General features: G+C 44.2%; 3 protein-coding genes across 3 annotated transcripts; 1 reads left to right on the plus strand and 2 right to left on the minus strand.

Annotated features, from left to right (window-relative positions):
- The first annotated feature begins 8,210 nt into the window (after positions 1–8,210).
- Positions 8,211–13,380, plus strand: LOC137359801 (uncharacterized). Its single transcript, XM_068025500.1, has 3 exons — positions 8,211–8,318; positions 10,280–10,405; positions 12,446–13,380. Exons 2-3 carry the CDS (start codon positions 10,308–10,310, stop codon positions 13,116–13,118), a joined length of 771 nt encoding a protein of 256 aa, XP_067881601.1. The 5' UTR covers positions 8,211–8,318; positions 10,280–10,307; the 3' UTR covers positions 13,119–13,380.
- A 3,832-nt stretch (positions 13,381–17,212) lies between these two features.
- LOC137359798 (nuclear transcription factor Y subunit gamma-like) lies at positions 17,213–19,793 on the minus strand. The gene is made up of 3 exons (XM_068025497.1): positions 19,626–19,793; positions 18,766–19,232; positions 17,213–17,681 (listed from the first exon to the last, which is right to left on the minus strand). The coding sequence occupies exons 1-3, from the start codon at positions 19,791–19,793 to the stop codon at positions 17,213–17,215; spliced, it is 1,104 nt and encodes a 367-aa protein (XP_067881598.1).
- Positions 19,794–19,933: 140 nt separating this feature from the next.
- LOC137359799 (putative uncharacterized protein DDB_G0285119) lies at positions 19,934–22,694 on the minus strand. The gene is made up of 5 exons (XM_068025498.1): positions 22,447–22,694; positions 22,044–22,371; positions 21,001–21,369; positions 20,708–20,896; positions 19,934–20,491 (listed from the first exon to the last, which is right to left on the minus strand). The coding sequence occupies exons 1-5, from the start codon at positions 22,692–22,694 to the stop codon at positions 19,934–19,936; spliced, it is 1,692 nt and encodes a 563-aa protein (XP_067881599.1).
- Between the last annotated feature and the right edge of the window lie 301 nt (positions 22,695–22,995).

Consider the following 22,995-nt stretch of genomic DNA (forward strand, 5'->3'; position numbering starts at 1 on the left):
GCAAAACTGGGTGGGAGGATGAATTGTGAGGAGGATGCAGAAAGGCTTCAGGGTGATTTAGACAAGTTGAGTGAGTGGGCAAATGCATGGCAGATGCAGTATAATGTGGATACATGTGAGGTTATCCAATTTGGCAGCAAACGAAGGAAGACAGATTATTATCTGAACGGCTACGAACTGAGAGAGGGGAATATGAAATGAGTGCTGTGTGTTCTCATACATCAGTCGCTGAAGGTAAGCATGCAGGTCCAACAGGTGCTAAAAACTGCAAATGGTATGTTGGCCTTCATAACGAGACGATTTGAGTACAGGAGCAGGGATGTCTTGCTGCAATTATACAGGGCCTTGGTGAGGCCCCACCTGGAATATTGGGGGCAGTTTTGGTCTCCATATCTGTGGAAGGATGGTCTTGCCATAGAGGGAGTGCAGCGAAGGTTTACCAGACTGATTCCTGGGATGGCGGGACTGATGTATGAGGAGAGATTGAGTGGGTTAAGATTATATTCGCTGGAGTTCAGAAGAGTGAGGGGGGATCTCATAGAAACCTATAAAATTCTAACAGGGCTTGACAGGGTAGATGTAGGAATGATGTTAACGATGGTGGGGGAGTCCAGAACCAGGGGTCATCGTCTAAGGATACGGGGTTAACCGTTCAGGACTGAGATGAGGAGAAATTTCTTCACCCAGAGAGTGGTGAGCCTGTGGAATTCGCTACCACAGAAAGCAGTTGAGGTCAAAACATTGTATGTTTTCAAGAAGGCATTAGATATAGCTCTTGGGTTTAAGGGGATCAAAGGATATGGGGCGAAAGCGGGAACAGGTTACTGAGTTGGGTGATCAGCCATGATCATAATGAGTGGCGGAGCTGGCTCGTAGGGCCGAATGGCCTACTCCTGCTCCTACACACATACATACACCGATCATACCACACGCACTGAGCCAGAAAGATATACACACACACACATGCACTGATCAGACTGCAGGCACTGAGCTAGAGAGATATACATACACACACTCACAAAGAAACAGACAGACACAAACACACAGCACACACGCATACATTAACACACACACACATACGCACAGGCACACACCGATCAGACCACAAGCACTGAGCCAGACAGGTATGCAAACAAACACACAAACACACAAGCACTGATCAGACCCCAGGCACTGGGCTGGAGCGATATACAAATAAATGCACACAAACAGAGACAGGCACTACACACCCACAGACACTCACCAAACAGACCGGGGGCACTGAGGCAGACAGTTATACAAACATTTAGACACAAACAGAGACATACACAAACACACACACACCGATCAGAACACAGGCACTTAAACGGACAGATGTACAAACACACACTCACCAAGAGAGACAGACAGGCACACACACATAAACACACACACAAACTCACACAAACACTCATCAGACCCCAAGCACTGAGCCACACCGATATAGAAACACATACAAACACAGACACACACCACACACCCACAAATGCACACCGATCAGACCCCAGGCACTGAGCCAGACAGATATTCAAACACACAGACACAGGAACACACAAACAAACACACAGATCAGATAACTGGCACTAAGCCAGACCGATATAGAAACACACACACACACCCACACACAAACATTGACAGACAGACAAATACTCACCATACACACACCAATTAGACCACAGGCACTGAGCCAGACAGATATGGAAACACGTACACATAAACACAAACACACATATACACAATTGCACACACACACACACACTTATCAGAGCCCAGGCACTGAACCAGACAGATATACAACCACATGCACACAGACAGACAGACAGACAGAGACACACACACACACAATCACACCAGTCAGAACCCAGGCTGAGAGCCAGACAGATAGACAAAGACACACACACACACACACACACACACACACACACACACACACACACACACACACACACACACACACACACACACATTTACATATACATACACACACACATCAATCAGACTCCAGGCACTGAATCAGACAGATATACAAACACATAGACACAAACAGAAACAGACAGACTCACACACAAACACACACATGCACACCGATCAGAACCCAGGCAGCAAGCCAGACAGATATGCAAACACAGACACACGCCACATACACACCAATCAGAACCCAGGCACCGAGCCAGGCAGACATACAAACACACACGCACACACACACAATCACACCAATCAGAACCCAGGCTGTGAGCCAGACAGATCTTCAAAGACAGACACACACACAATCACACCAATCAGAACCCAGGCTGTGAGCCAGACAGATATACAAAGACACACACACACATACACACACCGATCCTACCCCAGGCACTGAATCAGACAGATGTACAAACACATAGACACAAACAGAAAGAGACAGACTCACACACAAACACACACACGCACACCGATCAGAACCCAGGCACCAAGCCAGACAGATCTACAAAGACAAATACAGACACACGCCACACATACACACACGCACACCAATCAGAACCCAGGCACCGAGCCAGGCAGATATACAAACACACACACACACACACACACACACAAACATACACCAACTCACACAGGTCAGCTTTAATTAAAGCCCAACCTGCTACTGTTGGGGCATTGATTTCCACAATCACTTCCAGCCTCGAAAAGTAGAGAGGCAGCATTGACAGATTTAGTGTTTCGAATGGAGAGGAGCTTTGTACGGATCTCTGCTGTCCTTTAGTTTTCTCTCATGCAGATCAGTGAGATATAACATAGAGCCCCATGGGAGCAGACTTGTGCTATGGGAGCTGCAGGCGGTGTCCTCTTTCAAGAGGGAAGTGCATCTGCGCCCTTGACAGACCCTCGTTCGATGCCCATGCAGGCACCACCAAGTTAGTCGAGATGCACCAACCAGAAGTCAGTCCCACTCTCAGTCGCACTGCTGAAAATTCTGGTTGTAAATATTTGCAGTGCCATTTTTACCACTGCAGTAAGCGTCCACCACGCTGAGGTCAAAGGGGCGGCTCTAGAATGAGAAAACACACAGCGTTCAGGAAAACACTATTAGGTGGCACAGGAATGAATATTAATTTGAGTGCAATTTGTGAACGTAATATTAGTTAAACGTATATCCGTGTCAATTTGTGCAGATTGTTTTGTTAATAACTTTAGTTCCTTCACAGTGTGGGCATGTGAATGCCTCATGCAGGGATTTTCTCTGTCCAGGCACAGTGGAGATCAGAGCTAAATGTAAGGGAAGAATGATGTTCGTGGATCACTGGGTGCAGGGGTGGGAGGAAAGGGTATGGGTAGCATTTCAATACATCCAACATTTAATAACTTGTTCTCAGACTTCTCATGTTACTCGCTGCTTCACCATGCAATGCCAGGCACCACATGGTCAGCTTTTGGTGTGGTCTCCAATTCTGCCTGCATGATGACAGTGCAGTGACTGGCACGATAGAGCCATCTCTCAGTGTGGGCTCCAGGACTGGCTGCTGAGACAGGGCAGTGGGAGGGAAATATAAAATATCTGTCAAAGAGGAGAAGTGCTTTTGTCATCCCCCAATGTGATGTCCCTGTCTCACTGCAGTTGCTGTCCCCTCATCACTATCTCCATCTGCTGGTGTCCCCATCTCTTTACAGTTACTGTCCTCTCCCACCATTTCCATCTGCTGGCGTCCCTGTCTCACTGCAGTTACTGACCCCCTCTCACCATCTCCATCTGCTGGTGTCCCTATCTCTTTACAGTTACTGTCCTCTCCCACCATCTCCATCTGCTGGTGTCCCTATCTCTTTACAGTTACTGTCCTCTCTCACCATCTCCATCTGCTGGTGTCCCTGTCTCCCTGCAGCTACTGGCCCCTCTCACCATCTCCATTTCTGGTGTCCCTGTCTCACTGCAGTTACTGACCCCTCTCACCATGTCCATCTGCTGGTGGCCCTGTCTCACTGAAGTTACTGTCCCCCTCTCACTATCTCAACCTGCTAGTGCCCCTGTCTCACTGCACAGTGACATAAAACCACACCGCAACTACTCTCCATCCATCCATCTATCTATCTATCCCCGGGTATTGCCTGTACCAGTACATCTGAGGGATACTGGTGCCATCCACGGTGCATTTCCGCTTCACCTGCTCGGCAGGAAATTTGGAGACAGCGGTGGTAGTCTGGTGGATCGTCTGTGAGTTCACATCTGGGAAAGAGACAGTGAGAGGAGGAGATTGGTAAACAGGGACATTCAGTCCATTGGAGAGAGTTAAAGAAAGAATGAGAGAAAGAGGGAACAAGTGAAGAATTAAGTGGAGCTATTGTTGAAACAAACCCCTTATGATGAACCTGGGTGATCAGAGTCAGTAACAGATACATCTTTTACTTTCAGTTGCCCTCTGAATCAGCAAAGGGGAGAGAGCAGGAATGATGAGTGTTGTCAATAACCAACCCACTCCTTACAAGTAATTGGGATGAACAGGAAGAACATTAGGAAGTGAGGCAGAGATGGTGACGTTCATTTTCCACGTCAACAAATCAGAATGCAGAAGATTGTCAATGCCTCTCTTTCTCTCTTTCTTTCTCGTTGTTTCTGACAGGGAACTTGTGGGAGTGAAAGGAAGATTGGGAGAGGAAAGGAAAGTTATTAGCAATATTTTTGTACGTCACACTCACTTACAATGAAACAGGATTATCAGACCCAGTAGCAGATACATCGTTCACTTCAAATTGTTCTCTTAATAGACATCGGAGTGAGAGCAGGAGCTTAGAGTCTTGTGAGGGTCCAACTTTACTCTCTACAAATCATTGGGAGGAACATGAAGAGCATTAGGAAGTGGTACAATATTGGAGACGCTCATTCCTCCGGTCAACAAATCAGAATTGAATTGGTTGCCAATCTCCTTCTCTCTCTCTCTCTCTCTCTCTCTCTCTCTCTCTCTCTCTCTCTCTCTCTCTCAGTTTACCTTCCGCTCTCTTGCTCTCTCTCTGTCTCTGTCGCTCTCCTCATGTATCTAGGGTTATGTCTCCCACTCTCCCCCTCTCTCTGACTCTCTCTCTTCTCTCTATCTATCTCAGTCTATCTTCGCTCTTTCTCTCTCTGACTCTCCCTTTCTCGTGTATTTAGGGTTATATCTCCCACTCTCTCCTTCTCTCTGACTCTCCCTCTCTCTTACTCTTGCTATCTCTTCAGTTCTTTCTCTGTCCCTGTCTCTCTCTAGCTCTGTCTCCCTATCTGTCTCAGGCTCTTCATCTCAGTCTCTCTTTCTCTCCTTCTCTCTCTCAGTGTCCCACTCTCTCTCTCTCTCTCTCTCTCTCTCTCTCTCTCTCTCTCTCTCTCTCTCTCTCTCTCTCTCTCTCTCATTATGTGTCTCTTACTGTCTCGCTTTCTTTGCCTGTATCTCTGTCTCTCTCTCTGTCTCAGTCTCTTTAACTCTGTCTGTCATATTTCCTCTCACAGTCCTCTCCCACTCTAGATCTCTCTCTCTCACACACACTCTCTTTCTCTCTCTGACGAAGTGGGTGTCTTGTCCTGTTGATGTGTATCAAGCTGAGATCTGCATGATCTCCTGCTCTTTCAGTTTTCTCACGAAATCTTTCTCGAAGTCACTCTTCGTTCCATGGTCCTATAGCTGTCCCTGTGGAAAAAGAAAACACAGGGTCAGTGCATAAAAACATATCTTATTGCCATTGATTCCTGATAGTTACAATCTCAGTTCTGGTGGCATCCTTATGAATCGTTCTTTGCCCCTTTCTTCACTGCCTGCATCTCTAATCTCTCACTGCCACTCTAACCTGTCTTTTCTTAGGCATGACGTCCTGCAGTTACCTCCGACATCCCTTCCCCCTCACTAAATGTAAAAACTAGTCACTGCCATCTGAAAACGGACAGATGGTTTCAGCCTTAACTCTATGGGAGTTTGCAGGGAACATTTGCATGGAGGATAGGAGAAATGTGTGGGTGTGCCGGGTCTAGAGGGGCTGAATGGCCTCCTCCTGTTTATTGTGTTCTGGATAAACACTGTACCAGACGGTTGCATCTTTCCTCATCCCAGGAAAAGAAGACACTGCTCCAGTGGATAAAATCCAAATCTTGTTGCTGATATTCTCTCCTGATAGTTGCAACCTTTCAGTTCTACTATCATCCTTGTTAATCATTAATATAAAGATAGAAAGTTTTACAATACAGAAGGAGGGCATTCCTTTCATCTTCGCCAGTGTCTCAACATTTAGTTTCTGAGTTTTATTTTAACCATCTCTTATTGTCACAAAAACGGTCGCCCTGCAGCTCCCAGTCCACTGATGGCTCGTGCGTAGATTTCTCATCCTCAGACTCAAATCCCTCATTGACTTCGGCCTTCACTACCTCTGAACCAACTCCAACCAAACACCCCTCCGAGATAGTGTCTGCATGTTTGTTGGTGTGTCTCTGTGTGTGTGTACATGCGCATGTTTGTGTCTGTTTTTGTGTATCTGTACTGAGGGAGCGCTGCACTTTAATATGTTGGCACTTTTCCAACGACTTTCCAAAGTTTATTTGCACCACATGTAAACGCCTCTCATTGAACCAATCAGACACCAGGTAAATAAAACCTCAGTGCTGTCAGCAAAACACAATTGGCCCTTTTACCCCTTCTTGTTTGCTGTCACCAATTAACTCAGGCCTTGTTAACTGTTCAGGGGCCGTATTTAGAGACACATCACTCTCGGAGAGAAATAATGAATGAACACAGTGTTGCGAGGGGCGCTGTAAGGGGGCCTGGGGAATAAAGGCTCCCTCGACAAATAATATATAAAAGGGGCCTGGGGTTAAAGGCTTCCTTTAAAAACAAACGGGGTTAGATACAGAATAAAGCTCCCTCTCCGCTGTTCCCATAAAAAAGAAAGAGAAAGCGGGGTTGGCTGTTGCTTGATTGCATGTGCTGACTGCTGGTTGCAGCAACGAACCTCAGCTAAAGAAGAAAAAAGGGGCGCTATATTAAACTGGAGCTGGGCCCCACTGGGAGATTACAGCACCATCGGAGGTGCAGTAAGGAGAGGGTGATGTACTCTCGGGAAGCAGTGTTAGGGGAGAGCTTCACAATCAGAGCATCATTCTTCCCACATTGCAGTTGTACAGGGTCCAGGAGTACTGTGTACAGCTTTGGTCTCCTTATTTAAGGAATGCTATGTATGCATTTGAGTGAAGGTTCACTAGGGTGATTCCTGGGATTTCGGGATTATTTTATGAGCAGAAGATGAGAGGTCTAGGTTTATGTTCCCCATGGTTTAAAACAATGAGAGGATTTCTCATTGAAACAAAGACAATTGTTAGGGTGTGGTAGATGCAAAGAGTACCTTTCCCCTGGGATAGAGAGTCCAGATCTAGGGAGTCACAATTTCAGGATAAGGCGTCGGCCATTTGGGAATGAGATGAGGAGAAAACAATTCCTTACTCAGAGGGTTGTAAATCATTGGAATTCTCTACCCCTGAGAACTGTGGTTGCTCAGTCGTTGAGTACAGTTAAGACCGAGATTGATAAATCTTTGGATTCGTAGAGAAACCAGGGATATGAGGATTGGATGAGAAGGTGGAGTTGAGGTTGAGGATCAGCTGTGAGCCTATTGAATGGTGAAGCAGGCTCGATGGGCTGATTGGCCTGTTCCTGCAGCAGTTTAATGAGTTATATGCTCCCCTGCCCATCCTGTTCTCCATTGCTCTCTTGCCCTCCGCCTTTCCATTCCCCCTCCTTCTCTCACTCCTCCCTCTGCTCTGTGTATGGCCAGTGAGGGGGGTTCAGTGACAGAACCTTTCCTGAGCTCAAACGTTGAGCTTAATCTCGTTTGGTCTGGAAACCGTGAGAGCAAAGGGTTTCTCCATATCTGCTCAAATTAATCCACCAATCATCTAAAACGCCTCAATTAGATGACACTTTATTGTTTTATACTGAAGGGAATGCCAGTCTAGTTCCACCAAAATGTCCTGATCATTGAATTCCTTCTGCTCAGGTATCATTGCAGTGAACCTGAACAGCACCCCTTGCAAGGACGATGCTTTCTGTGCTCTGGTGTACAGAACTGAATGTAGTTACTCCACATGGGGTTTAGTCAGAGTTTCCCAGAATTGTGGTATATCCTTGACCCCTTTTCATCACAGCCCACTTGTGATTTAGAAAGCGTCTGGTGGATCTGCTCAGGTTTATTTTGGCAGCGGTTAATTCAACAGGAGTTGAACTTAAATCACAGTGTGCTTGTCATCCTGTCAGACGTCCATTGTGAACATTAGACTGACAACTGTTTGTGTTCGAAGCAGCAGAGACTGATCGAAGGTAAAGTATAAATTATAATCACAGAGAAAATGGGTGGAATATTTCATGGTGCCAGCTGATCGTAGATGACATTGTATAAGGACATGTAGAGAATAGTAAAATGTATTCTTGGGATGTGGGCATCGCTGGCATGGGGCAGCACTCTCTCAGTACTGACCCTCCGACAGTGCGGCACTCCCTCAGTACTGACCCTCAGACTGTGCGGCACTCCCTCAGTACTAACCCTCCAATAGTGCGGCACTCCCTCTGTACTAACCCTCCAACAGTGCAGCGCTCCCTCAGTACTAACCCTCCAACAGTGCGGCACTCCCTCAGTACTGACCCTCTGACAGTGCAGCACTCCCTCAACACTGAGCCTCCGACAGTGCAGCACTCCCTCAATACTAACCTTCCGACTGTGCGGTGGTCTCTCAGTACTGCCACTGCGACAGAGCGGCCCTCCCTCAATATTAACCTTCTGACAGTGCAGTGCTCCCTTGATACTGACACTCCAGCAGAGCGTCCCTCCCTCAATACTAACCCTCCAACAGTGCGGTGCTCCCTCATGTACTGACACTGCGACAGTGCGGCAGTCCCTGAGTATTGACCCTCTGACAGTGTGGCGTTCCCTCAGTTCCGACAATCCGACAGCACAGTGTTCCCTCAGTACTGACCCTCGGACAGTGTGGAACTCCCCCAGTACTGACCCTCTGACGGTGCAGCACTCCTTCAGTACTGACCCTCTGACAATGCAGCACTCCCTCAGTACTGACCCTCCAACAGTGCATCACTCCCTCAGTACTGACCCTCTGACAGTGCAGCACTCCCTCAGTACAGACGCTTTGACAGAGAATCACTGCCTCTGTACTAACTGTGCAGCAATCTCCTCCTGCATTTCCATCCTCCCATTCTCTGTAACCTCCTCCAGCACCTATGACTCTCATTATCTCTATAACTTCCTCCCGCCCTTGCAACTCTTCCTGCCTCTGTAATCTCCTCCAGGCCCTACAACACATCCTGTCTCTGTAACCTCCTCCAGCCCCTAAAACCTTTTCTATCTCTGTAACCTCTTCCAGTCCCTACAACCCTCACTTTCTCTGTACCCTCCTGCAGCCCTTATGACATTTCCTTTGTCTGTAAACTCCTCCAACATCTACAACGTTCCCTACCTTGGTAACCTCTTCCAGGCCCTGCAATGCCCCCTATCTCTGTAACTTGCTCCAACCCCTACAATCCTCCCCATCTCTGTTGCTGTAACCCTCCCTGTCGCTGTAACCTCCTCCAGCCCAATACAACCCTTGTTATCGCTGTCACGCTAACAAGAATTGCACTGATTAAACATAATGGACTAAAACTGAGGACTTATAACAACCGGACGTTACAATTGTTTTAAAAAATGGACAGTTTGCAAAACATCGCTGCTTGTGTATTCAAACATGGCCACATTGTCTGTTTAGAATGAAGAATCCCTTCAAACCGAGAGATGTCAATTACACCCATCCTACACCCATTCTCATAAATTCCAGAATAGAATGCTTTCTTCTGAAATAAAGAAGTGGTAAAGTAGTCATTGCCGGTCACTACAGGGTAGAAAATCCCTCTTTCCCAGCAGAGGTGAGAGGTAACAAACATTTACCTTAAAAGGGCAGCTCGAGAAAGAGTCTATCTCTGTCTCCCTATCTGTCACTTTTGACTGTCTCTTTCTCTCTCCCTGTCTCTCACTCTCTCTATCTCCCTGTCTCTCTCCCTCTATCTCTATCTGTCTCGCCCTCTCTCTCTGTCGCTCTCTCGCTCTCTCTCTCCATCTCTCTCTGTCTCCCTGTCTCTCTCTCTCTCTCTCTCTCAGTTTCTATCACTTGATCTCTATCTTTCTCTCTGTATCTTTGTCACCCTATTTCACTCTCTGTCACTCTCGCACTGACTGGGCTTTCAATTGGACACTCTGCCCTTTGCTGACCTCATCGCTTTGCTCTCTCTTTCAGGAATTGGAGTGTGCTGGCAGATCCCACAATGCGGACTCTCTGCTTGTTCATGTTGGTGCTGTTCTGGATCCCTGAGTCAGATGCGGCTGCACTAAATGGCAATGTCTTGGCTGAAATTGTCTCACAGTAAGTGTATTTAACGTCAGCCTTGTTAAAGCCGCTGGGAGAGCTGGTGACTGCTCCCAGTCACAGGGTTCAGCCTCACCCGCCTTGCCTGGGGTAGGCTGGAACTTAACTGGAGAATGACAGCTGGTACAGGGAATGGTCTGGAGCTGTGACAAGGGCCCAGGTCTATTATCCTGGGAGGAGTCTCCACTCTGTCACAGTGAGGAGGGGGAGCAGGGCCGAGTCCAGTGAAATTGAAAGACGATGGAACAACAGAGAGGGGAAGGTGAGAGAGAAAGGACTCAAAGTCTTAATCAATAAAATTACTCACTGACCTCACTCAGTGACTCCACTAACAGACCCCGCTCACCGACTCCACTCACTACCCCGCTCACTGACTCCGCTCACTAACCCCGAACACCGACTCCACTTACAGACCCCGCACACTGACTCCGCTCACAGACCAGGCTCACCGACTCCACTCACAGACGCCCACTCACTGACCCCACTCACTGGCCCCACTTACTGACCCCACTCACTGACCCCGCTCACTGACCACACTCACTGACCATGCTCAATGACTCCACTGACTGACCCCACTCACTGACCCCACTCACTGACCCCGCTCACTGACCACACTCACTGACCATGCTCAATGACTCCACTGACTGACCCCACGCACTGACCCCACTCACTGACTAAACTCACTGGCCCCACTCACTGACCCCGCTCAAAGATTTCACTCACTGACCCTACTCACTGACCCCGCTCACTGGCCCCGGTCAATGACTCCACTCACTGACCCCGCTCACTGACCCCACTCAGATACTCCACTGACTGACCTCACTCGCTGACCACACTCACTGACCCCACTCACTGACCCGGCTCACTGACCCCGCTCAATGACTCCACTTACTGACCCCGCTCACTGACCCCACTCATTGACTCCAGTCACTGACCCCACTCATTGATCCCACTCACTGACCCCATTCATTGACTAAACTCTCTGATCCCACTCACTGACTCCACTCATCATTCCACTCACTGACCCCACTCACTGACTCCACCCACTGGCTCCATTCACTGACCCCACTCACTAATCCCACTCACTGACCCCGCTCTTGACTAGCTCACTGACCCCACTCACTGACTCAACTCACTGATCCCGCTCAATGACTCCAATCAATGACCCCCTCACTGACCCCACTCCTTTCTCGCTCGCTCCCTCTCCTCTCTCTCCTCGCTCTCTCTCTATCTCTCTCTTGCTCTCTCTCTCTGTCTGATTTTCTATTTATCTCTGACTTCCTGCCGCTATTAATCTCTCACTCTCTTTCTCCTCACTCATCTCTCTCCCCGCTCAACAGCCTGTCCATCTCTCTCTCCCCTGTCTCTCTTGCTCTATCCTTTTTCGGTTTATCACTGCCTCTGTTCCCTCTCTCTGCCTCTATTTGTAAATGTCTCCATCTTGTTCTCCCTTTTTCTGTCTCTATCTGTTTCTAAGTACCTGTCTCCAGAGCTCTGCCTCCCTCTGTCTTTGTTTCTTTCTCTCTAACTCTGTCTCTCCTGCTCCATTCTACCCTAACATCATCTGTCTCCCTCCCTCCGTCCATCTCTCCTCCTCTTTGTCCCTCTTCTTCTCTTTCTCTGTCCCTCTCTGTTCCTCCCTTGCTCTGTCTCCCTCCCGCCCATCCCTCTTTCCGTCTCTTTCTCTCTCTGTTTCATCAGAATGAGTTCATTCGGTGCCGGCCTTTCCAATGTCGGAAAATAATTACCAAAATTAGCATACAGGTCTACGGGCCAAGTCCTGGAAAATGAGATTTGAATAGATAGGTGCTTGCTGGCTGGCACAGACACGATGGGCCGAAGGGCCTGTTTCTGTGCGGTATTACTGTATGACTCTATGATTTAAACTCTCAGTTTCCCTCCTTCCACCATGAGGTATGGCCTTAAAAAGGGCAGGTTCTGGTCTGTGACCATAATCCACATCATACTGACCTGGCACAGGGAGAATTTTATTCACAATTCCTACCTTGACTCTCACTTTGTGTTTGTCCCTTCCAGATTCCGCCAAGTGCCAGACTCCGAGCCCAGTGATATGGAGGGGGGAGGACAGTTCTCCTTCCTGATGGCTTTAACTCCTGAACAATGCACCGGTGCCAATATCAATCAGAATGTACAATTCGTACCCTCATATTCAGGAGGACCAGTTATCAAGGGCAGTGTGAACTACTTTCTGAACAATCCATTAATAAACTACATCGCTGTTTACCCATACCAAGGAAGTCGGTGCTCGGAGAGTAAACTCTTACACTTCACTCAGGAGGACTGGGATTATGGGCGCAGCGATAGTGCAGCCCTTCTGCTTCAGAATATCATCAATAACAGACCCGTCTACAACAGGCTGCAGGTGGGCTGTGTCATTCTCTACACCACCTACACCCCCTGCATCCGCAGCTGCTTCAGCGACTATGAGAATTGTGAGATCCTCGGCGCGTTAGGCCAGCAACCCTTTAGCCACTCATGGGCCGGCGCGCAGATTCAGAAGTATTTTGTCTTCAGTAAATTATACCCACATGATAATAACATGAATCGGATCCCCATAGTCCGAAACAAGCTGGGAGAAGTGGCCGAGGCCGGGTTTAACATCAGAATGTGCGATGGAACCAGCGGAATTTATTGTATCGAATGCAGCTACCCTGGCTACTGTATTGAGGCTCCTTACTGGAAAAAATAGCAGATGCACGATTCCCAGGAAAACAGTACAAATCATTCCATTACTCTAGAAATCTATCCACTTCCATTTTCTTCTGTTAATAATACAGCGTTCTGCAGATCACTCTCTATAATAATCCCTCATTCTCCAGATCACTCTCTATAATAATCCCTCATTCTCCAGATCACTCTCTATAATAATTCCTCATTCTCCAGATCACTCTCTATAATAATCCCTCATTCTCCAGATCACTCTCTATAATAATCCCTCATTCTCCAGATCACTCTCTATAATAATCCCTCATTCTCCAGATCACTCTCTATAATAATCCCTCATTCTCCAGATCACTCTCTATAATAATCCCTCATTCTCCAGATCACTCTCTATAATAATCCCTCATTCTCCAGATCACTTTCTATAATAATCCCTCATTCTCCAGATCACTCTCTATAATACTCCCTCATTCTCCAGATCAATCTCTATAATAATCCCTCATTCTCCAGATCACTCTCTATAATAATCCCTCATTCTCCAGATCACTCTCTATAATAATCCCACATTCTCCAGATCACTCTCTATAATAATCCCTGATTCTCCAGATCACTCTCTATAATAATTCCTCATTCTCCAGATCACTCTCTATAATAATCCCTCATTCTCCAGATCACTCTCTATAATAATCCCTCATTCTCCAGATCACTCTCTATAATAATCCCTCATTCTCCAGATCACTTTCTATAATAATCCTCATTCTCCAGATCACTCTCGATAATAATCCCTCATTCTCCAGATCACTCTCTATAATAATCCCTCATTCCCCAGATCAATCTCTATAATAATCCCTCATTCTCCAGATCAATCTCTATAATAATCCCTCATTCTCCAGATCACTCTCTATAATAATCCCTCATTCTCCAGATCACTCTCTATAATAATCCCTCATTCTCCAGATCACTCTCTATAATAATCCCTCATTCTCCAGATCACTCTCGATAATAATCCCTCATTCTCCAGATCACTCTCTATAATAATCCCTCATTCTCCAGATCAATCTCTATAATAATCCCTCATTCTCCAGATCACTCTCTATAATAATCCCTCATTCTCCAGATCACTCTCTATAATAATCCCTCATTCTCCAGATCACTCTCTATAATAATCCCTCATTCTCCAGATCACTCTCTATAATAATCCCTCACTCTGCAGATCACTCTCTATAATAATCCCTCATTCTCCAGATCACTCTCTATAATAATCCCTCATTCTCCAGATCACACTCTATAATAATCCCTCACTCTGCAGATCACTCTCTATAATAATCCCTCATTCTCCAGATCACTCTCTATAATAATCCCTCATTCTCCAGATCACACTCTATAATAATCCCTCATTCTCCAGATCACTCTCTATAATAACCCCTCATTCTCCAGATCACTCTCTATAATAATCCCTCATTCTCCAGATCACACTCTATAATAATCCCTCACTCTGCAGATCACTCTCTATAATAATCCCGCATTCTCCTGATCACTCTCTATAATAATCCCTCATTCTCCAGATCACTCTCTGTAATAATCCCTCATTCTCCAGATCACTCTTTATAATAATCCCTCATTCTCCAGATCACTCTTTATAATAATCCCGCATTCTCCTGATCACTCTTTATAATAATCCCTCATTCTCCAGATCACTCTCTGTAATAATCCCTCATTCTCCTGATCACTCTTTATAATAATCCCTCAATCTCCAGATCACTCTCTATAATAATCCCTCATTCTCCAGATCACTCTCTATAATAATCCTGCATTCTCCAGATCAAACCCTATAATAATCCCTCATTCTCCAGATCAATCCGTATAACAATCCTTCATTCTCCAGATCACTCTCTATAATAATCCCTCATTCTCCATATCACTCTCTATAATAATCCCTCATTCTCCAGATCAATCCGTATAACAATCCTTCATTCTCCAGATCACTCTCTATAATAATCCCTCATTCTCCATATCACTCTCTATAATAATCCCTCATTCTCCAGATCACTCCCAGTAATAACTCTTCATTCTCCAGGTCAATCCCTGCAATGATGCAGAATAACAATGTGAAATTTTTCAAACAGTGAGCTGGATAAATGCGTTTCACTTAAAACCAAGAGCTCACTAATTCCCTAATGAGACACCGTGGATGAATAAAGACATGATGGTTATGGGGAAGGGGAGGAAGGAGTGTACACTCTGTACTTGGGCGGCAGGGGTCAGCATGACGCGAGAGAAAGTGAAGGGAAGTCAGAACCAACAGTTAGGAAGGCAGATTTGATCGAACAGTAGGGATTGAAGTTACTGATTATATAATTCATCTTGTAATTGATCTGGAAGCTGTGTTAAACACATTGCTATATGTTCTCAGTTATGCTCTATCATCTTCCTTGAATCATGGAACACTGCTGTTTATGGATCATTTCACTAATCGCTGTTGAGCTGATGAAATTGTTTGATTGGCAGTGATAATATTTTTGGACCATTGTATTGAGTCCAATGGGTTGCAACAAGGATTACTGAGTGTTTTCTCTCTGCAACTTTTAATCTTTAATAAAGCTTATCTGGGCATTAACCTGTAATCTGTTTTTATATGTCTGACTCCACTGATTCACCTGGGAATAAAGTTCCTTTTGTCTGTTTGTGCTCCCAATTAAATGACTGTTTGACACGTCAAGACTTTCTTTGCTGTTAACGTATGCTTTCTGTACACCCTGTATCTGCTCTTTTCCTCTAATTTCTCATTTTCCTTCCCACTCTGTCTCCATCTTTGGCTCTCTCTATCTCTTTCGCTCTGTTACTCTCTCCTCACATTTATCTTTCCATTTATCTGTTCCTCACTCTCAAACTCTACCTCTCCCTCACTCTCCACCTTCCATTGTCTTTGAGTTATCTTCACATCTCTCTATCACTCTCTCCATCTCTGTCCAATTGAAGAAATTCTCCATCCATTTCTCACCATCTCTTGCTCTGTCACTCTCTCCCTATCATCTATTTTCTCTCAGTCTCTACATCTCTGTATTATTCTTTCAATCTCATTTCTCTCTCTCTCTCTCTCTCTCTCTCTCTGCCCCATCACTCTCTCTTTTCTATTTCCCTCTCTATTACTTGTTCCCTAACTCTCTTGCTCTGTCTGTCCAAGTGTGGTCCTTTTAAGAGTTTGGGGCAGTTCTGGTGGTGCAGGGTCCCTTTAAGAGTTTGGAGCTGGTCCCTCCCCCACCCCGGGTGGTCACATGCCGCCCGAACCACGGCTGCACGGAGGCTGGAGGCAGCTTTCGACACCTTTGACCTCTAGACACGTGGGGCAAAGCAGCCAATCATCAGTGACGCGGAGGGCGGGAACACCGCGTCATCAGCCGCCATGTTTGCGTGATGTCATCCACCAACCGTTTATTTCTGCAAAAAGCAGCTGAAAGGAAAAGGAGAAGCGGATTCAGTTCTCGATCTCATTCGAGGAAACTTGAAAGTCTGACCGCGGGAGAATGAAAAAAAGCGGCGGTTAACGCGCCTGTGGAGATGCGCATGTGCGGAGCCTCCTCCCAGAGTGCAGCGCGGCCTGTGCCACAGATGGGGTACTTTCCCAGTTGTTGTTGCATTTGTTGGTGCTTTTCGCTTGCTGAAGATGTTGTTGAAGTTAACTGTTTTTGCTCCTGCCAAGGGTGATGTTGATGTTTTGCCCTTCAAGTTGTTGGTGCATTTGTTGGTGTTTTTCCCGAGATGTTGCTATATTTCTTGGTGTTTTTCTCCACCGACAGTTGTTTATGAATTTTCTGTGTTTCTCCTGCAGACGTTGCTTTTGAACTTGTCGGTGCTTTTCTCCTTCCAAAGTTGTTGCTGCAGTTGTTGGTGTTTCTGCCCTGCTGAAGATGTTGTTGTATTTGGTGTTTCTGCTGTGCTGAGGAGGTTTTTGTGTTTGTTGGTGTTTTTGCCCTGCAGAGCGTGCTGTTGAATTTGGTGCTTTTTTACCTGCTGAGGTTGTTGTTTTTCTTGGTTTCTCCCCTGAAATTGCTGGTGAAATTGTTGGTATTTCACCCTGGTCATGCTGTTGCATTTGCTGGTGATTCTCTCCTGTTGACGTTGTTAATGAATTTGGAGTTTTTCTTCTGCTGAAGTTGTTGCTGAATTTGTTGGTGTTTTTATCCTCTTCATATTGTTGTTAAATGTGTTGGTGTTTTTTCTTCGAACGAAACTGTTGAATTTGTTGGTGTTTTCCTCCTGGTGAGGTTGTTGCTGAATTTGTTCCGCTCTTTCTTTGTTCATGTTGTTGTTGAATTTACTGGTGTTTCTTCCTGTTGAGGTTGTTGAAATTTGTGGTGTTTTTCTTCTGTTGAGGTTGTTGCTGAATTTGTTGGTGTTTGTCTCCCGTTCAGGTTGTAATTGAATTTGTTGGTGCTTCTCTCCTGTTAAGGTTGTTGTTGAATTTGTAGGTGTTTTTCTCCTGTTGAGGTTGTTGTTAAATGTGTTGGTGTTTCTTTGCTGTTGAGGTTGTTGAATTTGTTGGTGCTTCTCTCCTGCTGAGGTTCTTGTTGAATTTGTTGGTGCTCTTTCCCTGTTCAAATTGTTGTTGAATTTGTTGGTGTCCTTTCTCCACTCAAGGTGTTGTTGAATTTGATGTTATTTTTTTCCTGTTGAGGTGGTGAATTTGTTATTGTTCTTCTCCAGTTGAGGTTGCTGCTGAATTTGTTGGTGTTCTTTACCTGTTCAAGTTGTTGTTGAGTTTGTGTATTTTTCTCTGAGATTGTTGTTGAATTTGTTGTGTTCTTTCTCCACTCAAGTTGTTGTTGAATTTGTTATTTTTCTCCTATTGAAGTTGTTGTTGAGTTTGTCGGTGTTTGTCTCATGCTGAGTTTGTTACTGAATTTGTTGGTGCTTCTCGCTTGTTCAGGTTGTTGTTGAATTTGTTGCTGTTTATTTCCTGTTGATGTTGTTGTTGAATTTGTTGATTTTGTTCTCCTGCTCAGGTGGTTGTTGAATTTGTTGGTGCTCTTTCCCTGTTCAAGTTGTTGTTGAATTTGTGTGTTTTTCTCTGTTGAGGTTGTGATTGAATTTGTTGGGGTTCTGTTCAGTTTTTGTTGAATTTGTTGGCGTTCTTCTGTTGATGTTGTTGTTGAATTTGTTAGGGTTCTTCTGTTGAGTTTATTGTTGTATTTGTTGCTGTTCTTCTCCTGAAGTTGGTCTTAAATTTCTTGGTGTTTCTCTGCTGTTGAGGTTGATGTTTGATTTGTTGGTGTTCGTTCCCTATTCAAGTTGTTGTTGAATTTGTTGCTTCTCTCCTGTTAAGGTTGTTGTTGGAATTGTTGGGTTTTTCTCCTGTTGAGATTGTTATTGTATTTTTGGTGTTTGTCTCCTCTTGAGGTTGTTGTTGAATTTGTTGGTGTTTCTCTCCTGTTGAAGTTGTTGTTCAATTTGTTGGTGTTTCTCTGCTGTTGAGGTTGTTATTGCATTTGTTGGTGTTTCCCTTCTGTTGAGGTTGTTGTTGAGTTTGTTGGTTTTCTGTCCCTGTTCAACTTGTTGTTAAACATGTTGGTGCTCGTTCTCTGCCTAAAGGTGTTGTTGAATTTGTTGGTGTTCTTTCCCTGGTCAAGTTGTTGTTGAAATTGTCGGTTTTTTCCTCCTGTTGAGATTGTTATTGCATTTTTGGTGTTTCTCTCCTCTTGAGGTTGTTATTGAATTTGTTGGTGTTTCTCTCCCGTTGAGGTTGTTGAATTTGTTGGTGTTTCTCTGCTGTTAAGGTTGTTGTTGAGTTTGTTGGTGTTCTGTCTCCGTTCAAGCTGCTGTTGAAGTTGCTGTTGAATTTGTTGCTGCTCTTTCTCCGTTCAAGTTGTTCTTGAATTTGTTGGTGTTTTTCTCCTGTTGAGGTTGATGATGAATTATTTGGTGTTCTTGATTCATTATTTTGTGTTCTTTCTCCATTCATGTTGTTGTAATTGTTGGTGTTTCTCTCCTGTTGAGGTTTTTGTAATTGGTGGTGTTTTCCTGTTGTTGAGGTTGTTGTTAAATATGCTGATGTTTTTGCTCCGACTAAAGTTGTTGTTGAATGTGTTGTTCTTCCTCCTTTCAAGTTGTTGTTGAATTTGTTGGTGTTTCTCTCCTGTTGAAGCTGTTGTTGAATTTGTTGGTGTTTCTCTGCTGTTGAGGTTGTTATTGTATTTGTTGGTGTTTTCCTTCTGTTGAGGTTGTTGTTGAGTTTGTTGGTTTTCTGACCCTGTTCAACTTATTGTTAAACATGTTGGTGCTCGTTCTCTGCCTAAAGGTGTTGTTGAATTTGTTGGTGTACTTTCCCTGGTCAAGTTGTTGTTGAAATTGTCGGTTTTTTCCTCCTGTTGAGATTGTTATTGTATTTTTGGTGTTTCCCTCCTCTTGAGGTTGTTATTGAATTTGTTGGTGTTTCTCTCCCGTTGAGGTTGTTGAATTTGTTGGTGTTTCTCTGCTGTTAAGGTTGTTGTTGAATTTGTTGGTGTTCTGTCTCCGTTCAAGCTGCTGTTGAAATTACTGTTGAATTTGTTGCTGCTCTTTCTCCGTTCAAGTTGTTCTTGAATTTGTTGGTGTTTTTCTCCTGTTGAGGTAGTTGTTGCATTTGATGGTGTTTCTCTGCTGTAGAGGTTGATGATGAATTATTTGGTGTTCTTGATTCATTATTTTGTGTTCTTTCTCCATTCATGTTGTTGTAATTGTTGGTGTTTCTCTCCTGTTGAGGTTTTTGTAATTGGTGGTGTTTTCCTGCTGTTGAGGTTGTTGTTAAATATGCTGGTGTTTTTGCTCCGACTAAAGTTGTTGTTGAATGTGTTGTTCTTCCTCCCTTCAAGTTGTTGTTGAATTTGTTTGTGTTTTTCTCCTGTTGTGGTTGTTGAATTGGTTGGTGTTTCTCTGCTGTTGAGGTTGTTGTTGAATTTGTTGGTGTTTTTCTCCTGTTGCGGTTGTTATTGTATTTTTTGGCGTTTCTCCCCTGTTGAGATTGTTGTTGTATTTGTTGGTGATTTTCTCCTGTTGAGTTTGTTGTTGAATTTGTTGGTGTTTCTTTTCCGTTGAGATTGTTGAAATTGGAGTTTTTCCCCTGTTGAGGTTGTTGTTAAGTGTGTTGGTGTTTTTTCTCTGACTGAAGGTGTTGGTGATTTTTTCTGGTGTTTCTCTTCTGTTGAGGTTGCTGTTGTATTGGTTGGTGTTGTTTCCCTGTTCACGTAGTTGCTGAATTTCTTTGGTGTTTCTCTCATGTTGAGGTTGTTGTTGAATTTGTTGGTGCTTTTTCCCTGTTCCAGTTGTTGTTGAATTTGATGTTGTTTCCCTCCTCTTGGGGTTGTTGTTGAATTTGTTGTTGTTTCTCTTTGAGCTTTTGGTGCATTTGTTCGTGTTTCTCTGCTGCTGATGTTATTGAATTTGTTGCTGTTCTTTCTCCATTCAGGTTGTTGTTTAATTTGTTGGTGTTTCTCTCCTCTTAAGGTTTTTGTTGAAATTGTTGGTGTTTCTCCTTGAGGTTGTTTGTGTATTCATTGCTGCTTCTCTGCTGTTGAGGTTATCATTGAATTTGTTTTGAGTTCTTTCCCCGTTCAAGTTGTTGTGAAATTGTTGGTGTTTTACTCCTGTTGAGCTCCTTGATGAATTATTTTGTGTTCTTTCTCCATTCATGTTGTTGAATTTGTTGTTGTTCTGTCTCCGTTCAAGCTGCTGTTGAAGTTGCTGATGTTTCTCTCCTCTTGAGGTTGTTGATGAACTTGTTGGTGTTCCTTCCCTGTTCATGTTGTTGTTGAATTTGTTGGTGTTCTTTGCCTGTTGAAATTGTTGTTGAATTTGTGTGTTTTTCTCTATTGAGATTGATGTTGAATTTGTTGGTGTTCTTTCTCCACTGAAGTTGTTGTTGAATTTGTTGTTACTTTTCTCCTGTTGAGGTTGTTGTTGCATTTGTTGTTGTTCTCCTGTTGAGGTTGTTGAATTTGTTGGTGTTTCTCTCCTGTTGAAGTTATTGTTGAGTTTGTCGGTGTTTGCCTCATGTTCAGGTTGTTGAATTTGTTGGTATTTTTTCCCTGTTCATGTTGTTGTTGAAATTGTTGATGTTTCTCTCCTGTTGAGGTTGTTATTGAATCTGCTGGTGTTTCTTTCCTGTTGAGGTTGTTGTTAAATGTGTTGATGTTTTTTCTCCGACGAAAGGTGCTGTTGAATTTTTGGGTGTTTTCACCTGGAGGTTTGTGTTGTATTTGTTGTTCTTCTTCTGAAGATGCTCTTAAATTCGTTGGTGTTTCTCCCTAGTTGAGGTTATTGTTGAATGTGTTGGTGTTCTTTCTCCACTCAAGTTGTTGTTGAATTTGTTATTTTTCTCCTATTGAAGTTGTTGTTGAGTTTGTCGGTGTTTGTCTCATGCTGAGTTTTAGAATTTAGAATTTAGAACATTACAGCGCAGTACAGGCCCTTCGGCCCTCGATGTTGCGCCGACCATCTGACCTACACTATTCCATTTTCATCCATATGTCTATCCAATGACCACTTAAATGCCCTTAAAGTTGGCGAGTCTATTACTGTTGCAGGCAGGGCGTTCCACTACCCTACTACTCTCTGCGTAAAGAAACTACCTCTGACATCTGTCCTATATCTTTCACCCCTCAACTTAAAGCTATGTCCCCTCGTGTTTGCCATCATCATCCGAGGAAAAAGACTCTCACTATCCACCCTATCTAACCCTCTGATTATCTTGTATGTCTCTATTAAGTCACCTCTCCTCCTCCTTCTCTCTAACGAAAACAACCCCAAGTCCCTCAGCCTTTCCTCGTAAGACCTTCCTTCCATACCAGGCAACATCCTAGTAAATCTCCTCTGCACCCTTTCCAAAGCTTCCACATCCTTCCCCTGTCCAAGTTGTTGTTAAATGTGTTGGTGTTCTTTCTCTGACTAAAGCTGTTGTTGAATTTGTTGGTGTTTATACCTGGAGGTTGGTGAATTTGTTGGTGACTTTCTCCAATTGATGTTGTTGTTGTATTTGTTGCTGTTTTTCTCCTGAAGTTGTTTTTAAATTTGTTGGTGCTTCTCTGCTGTTGAGGTTGATGTTGGCTTTGGTGGTGTTCTTTCCCTGTTCAAGTTGTTGATGAATTTGTTCATGTTTCTTTCCTGTTAAACTTGTTGTTGAATTTGTTGCCGTTTTTCTCCTGTTGAGGTTGTTGTTGTATTTTTGGCATTTCTCTCCTCGAGGTTGTTGAATTTGTTGGTGCTTTTCTTCTGTTGAGGTTGTTATTGAATTTGTTAATGCTTTTCTCCTTTTGAGGTTGTTGTTGAATTTGTTGTTGTTTCTCTTCTGGAGTTTGTTGGTCTAATTGTTGGTGTTTCTCTACTGTTGAGGTTGTTGTTGAATTTGTTGATGTTTCTCCTTGAGGTTGCTCTTGCATTTGTTGGTTTTTCTCTGCTGTTGAAGTTGCTGTTGAATATGTTGCTGCTCTTTCTCCGTTCTAGTTGTTCTTGAATTTGTTGGTGTTTTTCTCCTGTTGAGGTAGTTGTTGCATTTGATGGTGTTTCTCTGCTGTTGAGGTTGATGATGAATTATTTGGTGTTCTTGATTCATTATTTTGTGTTCTTTCTCCATTCATGTTGTTGTAATTGTTGGTGTTTCTCTCCTGTTGAGGTTTTTGTAATTGGTGGTGTTTTCCTGCTGTTGAGGTTGTTGTTAAATGTGCTGGTGTTTTTGCTCCGACTAAAGTTGTTGTTGAATGTGTTGTTCTTCCTCCCTTCAAGTTGTTGTTGAATTTGTTTGTGTTTTTCTCCTGTTGTGGTTGTTGAATTGGTTGGTGTTTCTCTGCTGTTGAGGTTGTTGTTGAATTTGTTGATGTTTTTCTCCTGTTGCGGTTGTTATTGTATTTTTTGGCGTTTCTCCCCTGTTGAGACTA

Source organism: Heterodontus francisci, unplaced genomic scaffold (assembly GCF_036365525.1).
Source record: "Heterodontus francisci isolate sHetFra1 unplaced genomic scaffold, sHetFra1.hap1 HAP1_SCAFFOLD_329, whole genome shotgun sequence".
Lineage (NCBI taxonomy): Eukaryota > Metazoa > Chordata > Chondrichthyes > Heterodontiformes > Heterodontidae > Heterodontus > Heterodontus francisci.